Source organism: Mandrillus leucophaeus, unplaced genomic scaffold (genome assembly GCF_000951045.1).
Source record: "Mandrillus leucophaeus isolate KB7577 unplaced genomic scaffold, Mleu.le_1.0 Scaffold32, whole genome shotgun sequence".
NCBI lineage: Eukaryota > Metazoa > Chordata > Mammalia > Primates > Cercopithecidae > Mandrillus > Mandrillus leucophaeus.
In genome coordinates, this window is record NW_012103365.1 from 44295 (window position 1) to 56810 (window position 12516).

At 36.2% G+C, this 12516-nt stretch overlaps 1 protein-coding gene across 1 annotated transcript in view; it reads left to right on the top strand.

The window, feature by feature from the left end:
* LOC105545157 (ATP-binding cassette sub-family A member 3-like) overlaps positions 1-12516 on the top strand; it is a 140726-nt gene that overhangs the window by 37545 nt on the left and 90665 nt on the right. Inside the window, exons 4-8 of the mRNA XM_011987955.1 lie at positions 2306-2435; positions 3675-3829; positions 4552-4707; positions 5357-5567; positions 11821-11971. Coding sequence (XP_011843345.1) covers positions 2306-2435; positions 3675-3829; positions 4552-4707; positions 5357-5567; positions 11821-11971 — 803 coding nt within the window. The remainder of the gene's footprint in view (positions 1-2305; positions 2436-3674; positions 3830-4551; positions 4708-5356; positions 5568-11820; positions 11972-12516) is intronic.

A 12516-nucleotide genomic window follows, 5' to 3' on the forward strand; every position in this document is an offset into this window, starting at 1 on the left:
AGGAAAATTGTTTGAACCTGGGAGGTGGAGTTGCAGTGAGCCGAGACTGCGCCACTGCATTCCAGCCTAGGTGACAGAGTGAGACTCTGTCAAAAAAAAAAAAAAAAAAAGATGCAAAATGTGTTTTAAGGTTATAACTGAAGACTTATGTATAGGTTAGATGTAGGATTGAGGGAAAAGGAAGAAACTAATGTGGCTGTTGGTTTAGTGGCTTGAGGAAATGGGGGGTTAGTTGACCAGTTATGAATATTGGAGACACTGGGGAAAAGTCACAGTTTGATTAGTTTATTGTTGGTTTTTAAATGAAAGTTTGGGAAATTAAGAGCTTACTTTTGGATATAGGAACTTCAGACATTCATCCAAGTAGAGATTTCAAATAAGCAGTTGCAGGCCTGATGCTTAAGTCTGTGGAGAAGACAGTATAAGACACCTAGGGAGAAAATGCCTACCACCATTTGGGATTTTTAAAAACTTAAATAGTTTTTTTTTCTTGAGACGGAGTCTTGCTGTTGCCAGGCTGGAGTGCAGTGGTGTGATCTCAGCTCACTCTAACCTCCGCCTCCTGGGTTCAAGCAATTCTCGTGCCTCAGCCTCCTGAGTAGCTGGGACTACAAGTGCCCGCCACCACGCCTGGCTAATTTTTGTATTTTTAGTAGAGACGGGGTTTCACCATGTTGGCCGGGATGATCTCGATCTCCTGACCTCGTGATCCATCTGCCTCGGTCTCCTAAAGTGCTGGGATTACAGGCATGAACTACCACACCCAGTCCAATAGTATTTTTTTCTATTACACAAGATGTTTGCCTTTATTCACCATCTATAGGTTGTGTTAGAAGGAAAATATGCTTTAATTCTTAATGATATGGGCTTGAATCCCAACTCTTCCATTTAAGTATTGTGTTTCTTAAACTGTTTTCACCTCATTTTAAAAAAAAAATCTAACCTAAATCTTCTTACTAGCTTGTATAAGTACTCAAGTTGGCTCCTAGGTACCCATGTCTGCTCCAGACAAGCAAATATTAATATGCCATCTCTCCTTGAAAGTTTAAATTTCAGGCTGGTTGGTTGCCTGGAAACCTTACCTCTAAGATGGGTTCAAGAAAAGTTATAATTTCATAGATTTTTTAGCTTCTACTTGTTGCTAGACTGGGAGTGATTCTTTTTCCACCTTCTTGTGTATTAAGCAGAAGCACTACTAGTCTACACATAAAAAATTTGAGATAAATATCCATGTGTGATTTTCAATTGACAATTCTCTAAATTAGGCCAAAGACATTAACTGAAGAAGATTGTGGCATTATAAGTTCAAGATGGAAACTGAAACAAAGCAGTCATCCATTGGATCAACAGATGATTGGATAAAGAAATAATTATGGTATAAGCTGGGCACAGTGGCTCACACCTGTAATCCCAGCACTTTGGGGGGCCAAGGCGGGTGGATCACCTGAGGTCAGGAGTTCGAGACCAGCCTGACTAACATGGTGAAACCTCATCTCTACTAAAAATACAAAATTAGCCGGGCACGGTGGTGCATGCCTGTAATCCCAGCTACTCGGGAGGCTGAGGCAGGAGAATCGCTTGAACCCAGGAGGTGGAGGTTGCAATGAGCCAAGATCGTGCCACTGCACTCTAGCCTGTGCAATAAGAGTGAAACTCTGTCTCAAAAAACAATTTTAAAAATTAAAAATAATAATTGTGGTATGTACACACGATGGAATACTACTCAGCCATAAAAAAAAATGAAATCATGTATTTTGTAGTAACATGGATGAAACTGGAGACCACTCTCTTAAGTGAAACAACCCAGCAACAGAAAGTCAAATTCTGCATGTTCCCACTTATTAGTGACAGCTAAATAATATGTATACATGGACATACAGTGTGGAATGACAGACATTGGAGACTCAGAAGGGTGGGATTGTGGGAGATGCATGAAGGATGAAAAATCACTTGAAGCAGTGTTTATTATTTGGGTCATGGTTACACTAAAAGCCCAGACCTCACCACTATACCGTATATCTGTGTAACAAAATGGCACCTGTACCCCTTAAATTTATACACATAAAGTAAAATAGAAAAGAAAGCAGTAATGAATAAGATTGCTCAGGGAATGTTTGTATATCTACTGTGACATTCTAAACCTTGTGTTATGCCTTCAAATATTTCTTTTCATAGTTTCATTCCTTTACACTTTGATTTTTCTTCTCATAACTGATGATGTATTGTGTCTTTGATAGCTGGTATGAGTGCTTGTTCTTTCAATGTGATTGTGATAAAGTTAGTATTTGTGGGATTTTTCCCGTAGGTATTCCAAATGCACAACACTACCAAAGTAGCTGTAAATGACTTGTCTTTGAATTTATATGAGGGGCAGATCACTGTTCTTCTAGGACATAATGGGGCAGGAAAATCCACCACTCTATCCATTCTCTCAGGTAGGTGTTCCACTCTGTTAAAAAAAAAAAACTGTAGATAAAGCAATGAGACTTTTGTGTATCCTCTTGATGTTCACAGTTTAGTGATTTCTGCGATACATACTTTAATAATCTCCTTTATTTTCAAGTTTGCAAATAATTGTTATAAAATTTAAAATTAGTATTTATTTTGGGGAAGAGGAAAGAGGACATTACATAATGATAAAAAGGTCAATCTACCAAGAAAACATAACTATTCTTAATATGAATGCAGTCAAAGAACAGAGCATCAAAATGCTCAAAGCAAAAACTGATAGACTTGAAAAAAGAAATAGACACATTTGCAATTATAGTTGGAGACTTCAACACCACTCTTCTGGCAGTTGATAGAACCAGTAAACAGAAATTATTAAAGTTACTGAAAAACTTAACAGCACTGTTACTCAAAACAATCTAATTGACATATATAGAAAATTCCACTCAGCAGAATACACTTTTTTTTTTTCTTTTTTTTTTTTTTTTTGAGACGGAGTCTCGCTCTGTCACCAGGCTGGAGTGCAGTGGCGCAATCTCAGTTCACTGCAACCTCCGCCTCCCAGGTTCAAGCAGTTCTCATGATTACAGGCACGCACCACCATGCCCAGCTGATTTGTGTATTTTTAATAGACACAGGGTTTCGCCATGTTTCCCAGGCTGGTCTCAAACTCCTGAGCTCAAGCGATCCACCCACCTCGGCCTCCCAAAGTATTGAGATTACAGGTATGAGCCACTGCGCCCGGCCTGCAGTAAGTGAATAGTTTCTAGTGTGTAACATTTTAATTCCTTTAATAATTTTTCTCATTATATAGTTTTGAGTTATTTTCTTAGTAGTTGCCCTGGGGCTTACCATATACACCTTAACTTAAGGCAATGCACAGCTTAAAACAGAATTCATAAATGTCAAATGGCTGATGGGCAATGCTGGCACGTTGTAATATGACACTCTCTCATGTTTTTATTACTCAAATGATTTGCACTTCTTCATACACATTGAAACATAGAACATACAGTTAAATAGGAAATTACAAAATAAATTACTTCTAAGTTCTTCACCTCAAAAATAACTGTCAGTGTTTTGTAGCATTTTCTTCTGTGTGAAATATTGCTAATGCTAATGAGTCATCTGTATGTAAATTTCAAAGTTGATATGCTAATGAGCAGTTTGTTTCCACGTTCCCTTATGAAAACTAAGTTTCTGTTATGTTTTCTGCTTGATTCCAGGTCTCTATCCTCCCACAAGTGGAAATGCCTATATTAATGGATACAGTATCTCAAAGCAGATGGTCCAGATTAGGAAATCGCTGGGCTTGTGTCCCCAGCAGAACCTGTTGTTTAATTACTTGACGGTATCAGAACACCTTCATTTCTATTCTGTGGTAAGCAAAAGAAAGTTTCCTTTTCCCCCAGTCTATTCATGTGCTTCAGGTAGATTAGCTACTACGAATATTCTTATTCTTACAAAGTTCGAAATTGATTTTAATGAATTCTTCTTTAAACATAAAGAAAAGCAAAGGGAATAAATTACTACATGAATGATGTAAGAGAAAAGCTGGTGTTTGCTAAGAATGATGGTTTCCAGCTGCATCCATGTCCCTACAAAGGACACAAACTCATCCTTTTTTATGGCTGCATAGTATTCCATGGTGTATATGTGCCACATTTTCTTAATCCAATCTGTCACTGATGGACATTTGGGTTGATTCCAAGTCTTTAGCAAACTATCACAAGAACAGAAAACCAAACACCGCATGTTCTCACTCATAGGTGGGAACTGAACAATGAGATCACTTGGACTCGGGAAGGGGAACATCACACACCGGGGCCTATCATGGGGAGGGGGGAGGGGGGAAGGATTGCATTGGGAGTTATACCTGATGTAAATGACGAGTTGATGGGTGCTGACGAGTTGATGGGTGCAGCACACCAACATGGCACAAGAATACATATGTAACAAACTTGCATGTTATGCACATGTACCCTAGAACTTAAAGTATAATAATAATAAATAAATTAAAAAAAAAAAAAAAGAAAAGCTGGTGTAATATGTTTCTAAGAGTAAAGTTGGAAGCACCAAGTAAACTCTGGCTTCTTTTTCTAGATAAAAGGAGTACATGGAAAGATGACGCCTACTGAAATTGACCGCATGCTGGCTACTTTTAACCTGCTAGAAAAGCGTAACAAATTGTCAAAGTCACTGAGTGGAGGAATGAAGCGCAAACTCTCCATCATTATAGCACTTATAGGGGGCTCCAAGGTAAACAAACAAACAAACAAAGCCAAATATGGATTCCCACTGCATACTGCAGCTACTCTAAAAGAATCAGCTGACACAAATTTGAGAACTGCTATGGAGCTAACGTTCTAAATATAACCTCCTAAAATGAAAATCAGATGGGATTGACATTGTCGATCTCATTGGTATAAAATGGCCATAGGTTTGAAATTATTCCAGCATTCCTAATTCAGTTTTTTCTAAACTTTTTTTTGAGACAGGGTCTTGCTCTGTCACCCAGGCTGGAGTACAGTGGCACAATCATGGCTTAAAGCAGCCTTAACCTACCTAACTCAAGCAATCTTCCCTGCTCAGCCTCCCAGGTAGCTGGAACTACAGCCACATGCCACCACACCCAGCTACCTTTTTACTGATTTTTTAAGTTTTTTGTAAAGATAGGGTCTCACTATGTTGCTCTAACTTTTGGGCTCAAGTGATCCTCCACTTTGGCCTCCCAAAGTGCTGAGATTACAGGTGTGAGCCACTGCACTTAGCCTCTAAACTTATTATCTTAGCCTAGTTGAACAAGTGAAAAAGCAAAATCAGAGTAAGCTCCATGACTGGTAAGACAATAGTGGTACCAGTATATAATATTTAACAATGGTCATGGATTTGTTTTTCTGGTCTTCAGGTAGTGATACTTGATGAGCCAACGTCTGGCATGGACCCAGTCTCAAGGAGGGTCACCTGGGATCTCCTGCAGCATTTTAAACTTGATCGTACCATCCTACTGACCACCCACTACATGGATGAAGCTGATGTTCTGGGTGACCGCATAGCCATCATGGTCAAGGGATCCGTGCGGTGCTGTGGCTCTTCAATTTTCCTGAAAAAGATATATGGTCTGTCTCTCCTCGATTATTCTCAGGATATTGATGCCTTCATAACATTCTTCAAACATATGTTTTATTGTTTTTTTCTAGGTGCCCAAAACTTCAGTGATTCCTTCTGTTCTATTAATTAGTATTCAACTATGAGCTCTTTGAAATAATACTCCCTTTTTTCAAAATTATTTCCCTCTTTTGTATTTATTGTTTTATCCAAAATTTCTGTTCAGTTTTTCCACATGGCTTCTACTTAAATTTTAATTTGCCCAAATGCATGTGTGCTTTCAAAGAGTTAGATAGATAGACAGACAGGTTGATGGATTATAAGGGAAACGTAGTGAATCAAACATCTGCTGTTTCTTGTTTTTCAAAGAAGTACTAAATTGCTTCTATATGAGTGGAATAATACAATATGAAAAATTTTTCTAAACTGTAAAATACCAAATATGTCCTAATAGCTTCCTTACCTTTTTAAGGCCATTATTCAAAATTACCTATACATCAGTCGTCTTTGACTCTTTATATATAATTTTGACACGAAATAGTTCCATGATTCTAGAAAGTTTTTTTTGAGCCTGTTTTCATCAATTCACCTCTCCCAGAGGCAATTACTTTCTGATTTTATTACCATACATTAGTTTTGCCTGTGGTTGAATGTCATATAAATGAATTATATATTATAATTTTGTTCCTGGTTTCTTTACTTCAGCACAATACGTTTGAGATTAATCTATATTGTTGCACGGATCAATTGTACATAACTTCAAATCTTCATAGATTTTTATGTTGTTTTAGGTCATTTCCATCATATAATGTATGAATTCAAATATCATAAGCAAATGTGCTATGAATTTAAAGATCTTTCTTGGTTAAAAATCCATCTTGTGAACTTAAAGATCTCTCTTGCTTAAAAATTCATCTTGGATAAAAATACTTAGTGGTGGAATATTTTGGTACTTACTGGTGGGGTTCTTGGTCATAAATTATGTGTGTGATGTTTTGAAAGGTTCTTCAAAGTGCTTGTAATATTTTATACCAGTCAGCATGTTTGAGAATTCCACTTAGACCATACCCACACCAACATTTTGGTTTGCCTTTTGGGTTTTAGTCATTCTGGTGGGTGTGAAACAGTTATCTCGGTGTTTTTAATTCTCATTTTCCTGAAGAATAATTATATTGAGTTCATTTTCATGTATAAGTTGGCTATTTGCATAAATTATTTTGTGAAGTGTTTAAGTCTTCTGCCCACTATTACAAGTTGGTTATCTTTTTGATTGAACATTTGTAGTTCTTTCACATATTCTTCATGTGAGTTCTTTGTCAGATATATGGATTGTGAATATTTATCCAAATGGGTTCCTTGCCTACTTACCTTAATAGTATCTTTTGATGAGTGTAAATGTTTAATTTTAAGGCTCATTTATTAATTTTTTTGAAGATTTTTGTGTCCTTTCTAGGATATCTTTGCCTACATAAAGGTTGCAGAGATCTCCTATATTTTCTTCTTGATACTTTACAGTTCTAGCTTCTAAAGGTTTATGACTTATTTCAAGTTGACTTTTGCAAATGGTGTTGATGTTGATTTTTTTTCCCCCTGTGAGTATCCAGAACCATTTACTGAAACACATTCCTTTTTCTAGCGAATTGCTTGGCACCTTTGATAAAAATCAGCTGACTATCTATAAGTGGGTCTACTTTTGGTTTTTCTGTTGTTTCATTCATCCATAGGTCTATTCTTTTACAAATACAACAGTCATGAATACTGGATCTTTATAGTAAGTTCTGAAAATAGGTAACATAAGTCTGTCAACTTTTTTCTTGTTTTCCAAAATTGCTTGAGCTATTTTAGGCCCTTTATATTTCCCTATAGATCTTAGAGCCATTTTGTTAAATTCTACAAAAACTCTGGTTAAATATTGATTGGGATCTCTTTGAAGCTATATATCATTTTGGGAAGAATGGTCATCTTCAATATTGAGTCTTCCAGTATATGAGCTTCATATTATTTATTGGTTTATTTAGGTTTTGTTTAGGCCATTTTTGGCTATATTTTGTTGTGTTCATTGTCAAGGTCTTTCATTAGATATATTCCAAAGTATTTCATTTTTATATTTATGCAAATGGTAGTATTTAATGTCATTTTCCAATGTTTCTCTTATAGTATTTATATATACAATAATTTTATATTGACCTTGTATCTTGTAAACTTGTTTATTCATACATTAGGTCTGATGATACTTTTGTAGATTCTATGCACAATCCTATTACTTGTGAATCAGAAGATTTTGCTTCTTTCTCATCTTTATGCCTTTTATCTTTTTCTTTTGACTTATTATCTTATATGGGACTTACAGCACATTCTTGAATAGGATTGATAAAAGTAGACAGACTTGCCTTGTTCCTTATCTTAGAGGGGAAATGTATAATGTTCATCATTAAGTATGAGATTTCCTGAAGGATTACTTGGAAGCCTGTTACCAGTTTAATGAATTTTCCTTTTTTGCTAGGAGATTTTTTTCTTTCTTTTTTTTTTAAAGTTTTATTTTAAGTTCTAGAATACATGTGCAGGATGTGCAGGTTTGTTACATAGGTAAATGTGTGCCATGGTGGTTTGCTCCATCTATCACCCCATCGCCTAGGTATTAAGCCACACATGCATTAGCTATTTATCCTAATGCTCCCCATTCTCCTGTCCCCCGTGACAGGCCCCAGTGTGTGTTGTTCCTCTCCCTGTGTCCGTGTGTTCTCATTGTTCAGCTCCCACTTTTAAGTAACAACATGGGGTGTTTGGTTTTCTGTTCCTGTGTGTGTTCACTGAGGATAATGGCTTCCAGCTCCAACCATGTCTCTGCAAATGATATAATCTCATTCCTTTTTATGGCTGTATAGTATTCCATGGTATATATGCACCACATTTTCTTTATCCAATCTATCACTGATGGGCATTTGGGTTGATTCCATGTATTTGCTATTGTGAATGGTGCTGCAATGAACGTGTACATGCATGTGTCTTTATAATAGAATGATTTATAATCCTTTGGGTACACACCCAGTAATGGGACTTGAGGAAGTGCCACACTGTCTTCCAAAATGGTAGCACTAATTTACATTCCCACCAACAGTGTAAAAGCATTCCTATTTCTCCACAGCCTTGCCAGCATCTGTTTCTTGACTTTTTAATAATGACCATTCTGATTGGTGTGAGATGGTATCTCATTGTGGTTTTGATTTGCATTTCCCTAATGATCAGTGACATTGAGTTTTTTTTCATATGCTTATTGGCTGTATAAATGTCTTCTTTTGAGAAGTGTCTGTTCATGTCCTTTACCTACTTTCTGATATTAGACCTTTGTCAGATGGATAGATTACAAAAATTTTCTCCCATTCTGTAGGTTATCTGTTCACTCTGATGATAGTTCCTTTTGCTGTGTAGAAGCTCTTTAGTTTAATTAGATACCGTTTGTCAATTTTTGCATTTGTTGCAATTGCTTTTGATGTTTTTGTCATCAAACCTTTGCCTGTGCCTATGTCCCGAATGGTATTGCTGAGATTTTCTTCTATAGTTTTTATAAAAGTTTTAGGTTTTACATTTAAGTCTTTAATCCATCTTGAGTTAATTTTTGTATAAGGTGTAAGGAAGGGGTCCAGTTTCAATTTTCTGCATATGACTGGCCAGTTTTCTCAGCACATTTATTATAAGGAGATCCTTTACCCTTTGCATGTTTTTGTCAGGTTTGCTGAAGATTAGATGGTTGTAGATGTGCGATCTTACTTCTGAGATCTCTTCTATTCCATGGGTCTATGTGTCTGTTTTTGTATCAGTACCATGCTGTTTTGGTTACTGTAGCCTTGTAGTATAATTTGAAGTCAGGTAGCATGATGCCTCCAGCTTTGTTCTTTTTGCTTAGGATTGTCTTAACTATACAGGCTCGTTTTTGGCTTCATATAAATTTTAAAGTAGCTTTTTCTAATTCTTTGAAGAACGTCAATGGTAGTTTAATGGGAATAGCATTGAATCTATAAATTACTTTGAGCAGTATGACCATTTTCACAATATTGATTCTTCCTGTCAACAAGGATGGAATGTTATTCCATTTGTTTGTGTTCTCTCTTATTTCCTGGAGATTGCTAGGAGGTTTTTAAAAATCTGTGGTAGACGTTGAATTTCATCAATGCTTTTTTTTCGTTTTTCTTTTTGGATCTAGTGGAATACTCATATTTTTTCTCTTTAATTTTGTTTGTATTCTGATTTACATTCATTTATGTTTGAAAGATAAAGCCAAGCTTTTATTCCTGGGATAAATCCTATTAGGCATTATGTATTACTTATAAATTGCAGAATTTGATTTGTAGATATTAAGTTCATCAGGGACTTCAGTCTATAATGTCTATAATTTTCTTTTCTTGAAATCTCTGTCTAGTTTTGATATCAGGTTTATGTTGGCCTCATAAAATGAATTCAGAAGTGTTTCTTCTTTTTTGTCGTCTGTAAGCATTTATATCAGGCTCTACTATTTTTTTCTTAAGTGTTGGATAGAATTAACCAGTAAAGTGTCATCTGGGTCTCAAGATTACTATTTGGGACAGTTTTACTAATTAAAAATCTATTTATTGGCCAGGTACAGCGGCTTACGCCTGTAATTCAGCACTTTGGGAGGCTGAGGCAGGCAGATCACTTGATCTCAGGAGTTTGAGACCAGCGATCTCAGAGGTTTGAGACCAGCCTGGCCAACATGGTGAAACCCGGTATCTATTAAAAATATAAAAATTAGCTAGGCATGGTGGTGCATGCCTGTATTCCCAGCTACTCAGGAGGCTGAGGCAGGAGAATCACTTGAATCCAGGAGGTGGAAGTTGCAGTGAGCCAACATCATGCCACTGCACTCCAGCCTGGGCGACAGAGTGAAAAATATATATATATATATGTGTGTGTGTGTGTGTGTGTGTGTCTTTCTTTGAAAAATACAGGGCTATTTAGATTTTCCATCATTTTTTGTGAACTTTTTTATAACTTTAATTTTTTTAGATAACTAATATCCCCTTAATTATCCTTTAAATGTTTGTATTACGTATGTTAATGTCTTGACTTTCATTTCAGACACTGATTATTTGTGTTTTTCTCTTTTTTTCCTTGATCATTCTTGTTAATAATACATCTTATGAATAAGAAGAATTTTTAGCTTTATTATTTTTATCATTATTCTGTTTTTTATTTAACTTATTTCATTGTTCATCTTTATTTCACTTTTGTTTCTTAGTTTGGATTCGTTCACTCATTTTCTACCTTTCTAAGATGGAATATTATTATTATTATTTATGAGAGGGTCTCATTCTCTCAACCAGGCTGGAGTGCAGTGGCGTGATCTCTGCTTACTGCAACTTCTGCCTGCTGAGTTCAAGCCATTCTTTTGCCGCAGCCTCCAAAGTAGCTAGGGTTACAGGCACATGCCACCATGCCACCACGCCACCACACCCAGCTATTAAGATGGAACATTAAATCATTGACTCTTAACCTTTCTTCTTTCAGATATAGGATCTAAAGCTATACCTTTCTTCCTAAGTCCTGTGTTAGCAACACCCCACAAATTTTAGTAGGTTGCATTTTTATTTTCATTCAGTTAAAATATACTGTTTCTTATGCCTAAAGCCCTTCCTTTGACATTTCTTGTAGCGTACTTTTGTGGGTAATGAATTATCTCATTTATATTTGTCTCTACTTTTAAAATATATTTTTGCCATTTATAGAATTCTGTGTTGATTTTTGTGTGTAGTAGAGACAGGATTTTGCCATGTTGGCCAGTGTAGTCTTCAACTCCTGACCTCAGGTGATCCACCCGCCTCTGCCTCCCAAAGTGCTGGGATTATAGGCATAAGCCACCATGCCCAGCCAATTTCTTCAGTTTCTGAAAGGATTTTTATCTGACTTATTTACTACCTGGCATGTAGTAGACAACCAACAAATATCTCTTTAATGCATATTAATCTTGTCCTCTCAGATTTCAGTGTCAATAGGATGAGAAGCCAGATAATGAGGCTTTTCATCCTATCTCTGCTCTATCTGGTTATATAATCCAGGTCACTATCAGTCCCTAAGAGAAATAATGAAATTATAAAAGAAGTACTTATTAGGCTCCTTAGAGTTGTAATTTAATGATCTCTGACATGCCCTATCTTCTAGCTTACCCAGGTAATGAAAGTCACATGTGATCTCACAAGTATGGGAAATACAAAATCATTTTATCTGTTCTTCTACATGGATTTTTCTCAGGTGTGGGATACCGCATTGTCATGGTGAAGACACCTGACTGTAATGTTGAAGAAGTCTCAAAATTAATTCATTATTATATACCAACAGCCACTTTGGAGAATGATGTTGGAACTGAGTTATCTTTTATTCTGCCCAAAAATTATGCACACAGGTATGGATCCAGAGAATGCTAAATGAGTAATTCTTAGAGAGCCAGAAATCATTGTTTCTTTTCCTAGTTTCTTCAGGCTTAACAAGTAGAGTTTATTTAACATGACAAAAATCCTGTTACAGCTGCCATTTGCAGTGAACAGAGAGATGCACCTAATGGCTATAGTTTTCTGGTGTTAATTGGGATAACTGATGAATGTTTTTGGTGCTCCTGGTGAGTTGAGTGAAGGGAAATATTAAGATAATGAGAGGAAAAAAATGGATGGCTTAATTAAACATGGCTCTTAGAGTCAGGATGACATGAACCGAGAGGAAATAGGCAGCTTGGATTCACCAGTTAGCCAAGTTACTCATGAAAGGGAGTCAAAGAATAATAACTTTTCCTGTGATAACTATCCTAAAAAAGAGAAAAAGAAACTAAGAGTATTCATTGGTAACTTTCAGAGTATGATATTTTTAGCTTCTTGCCACATACAGTTACGTAGTTGCTTTGGTATTCTCTAGATTCAAGCCAGTTGTTATATTCACAAAGAATATGGGAGATGG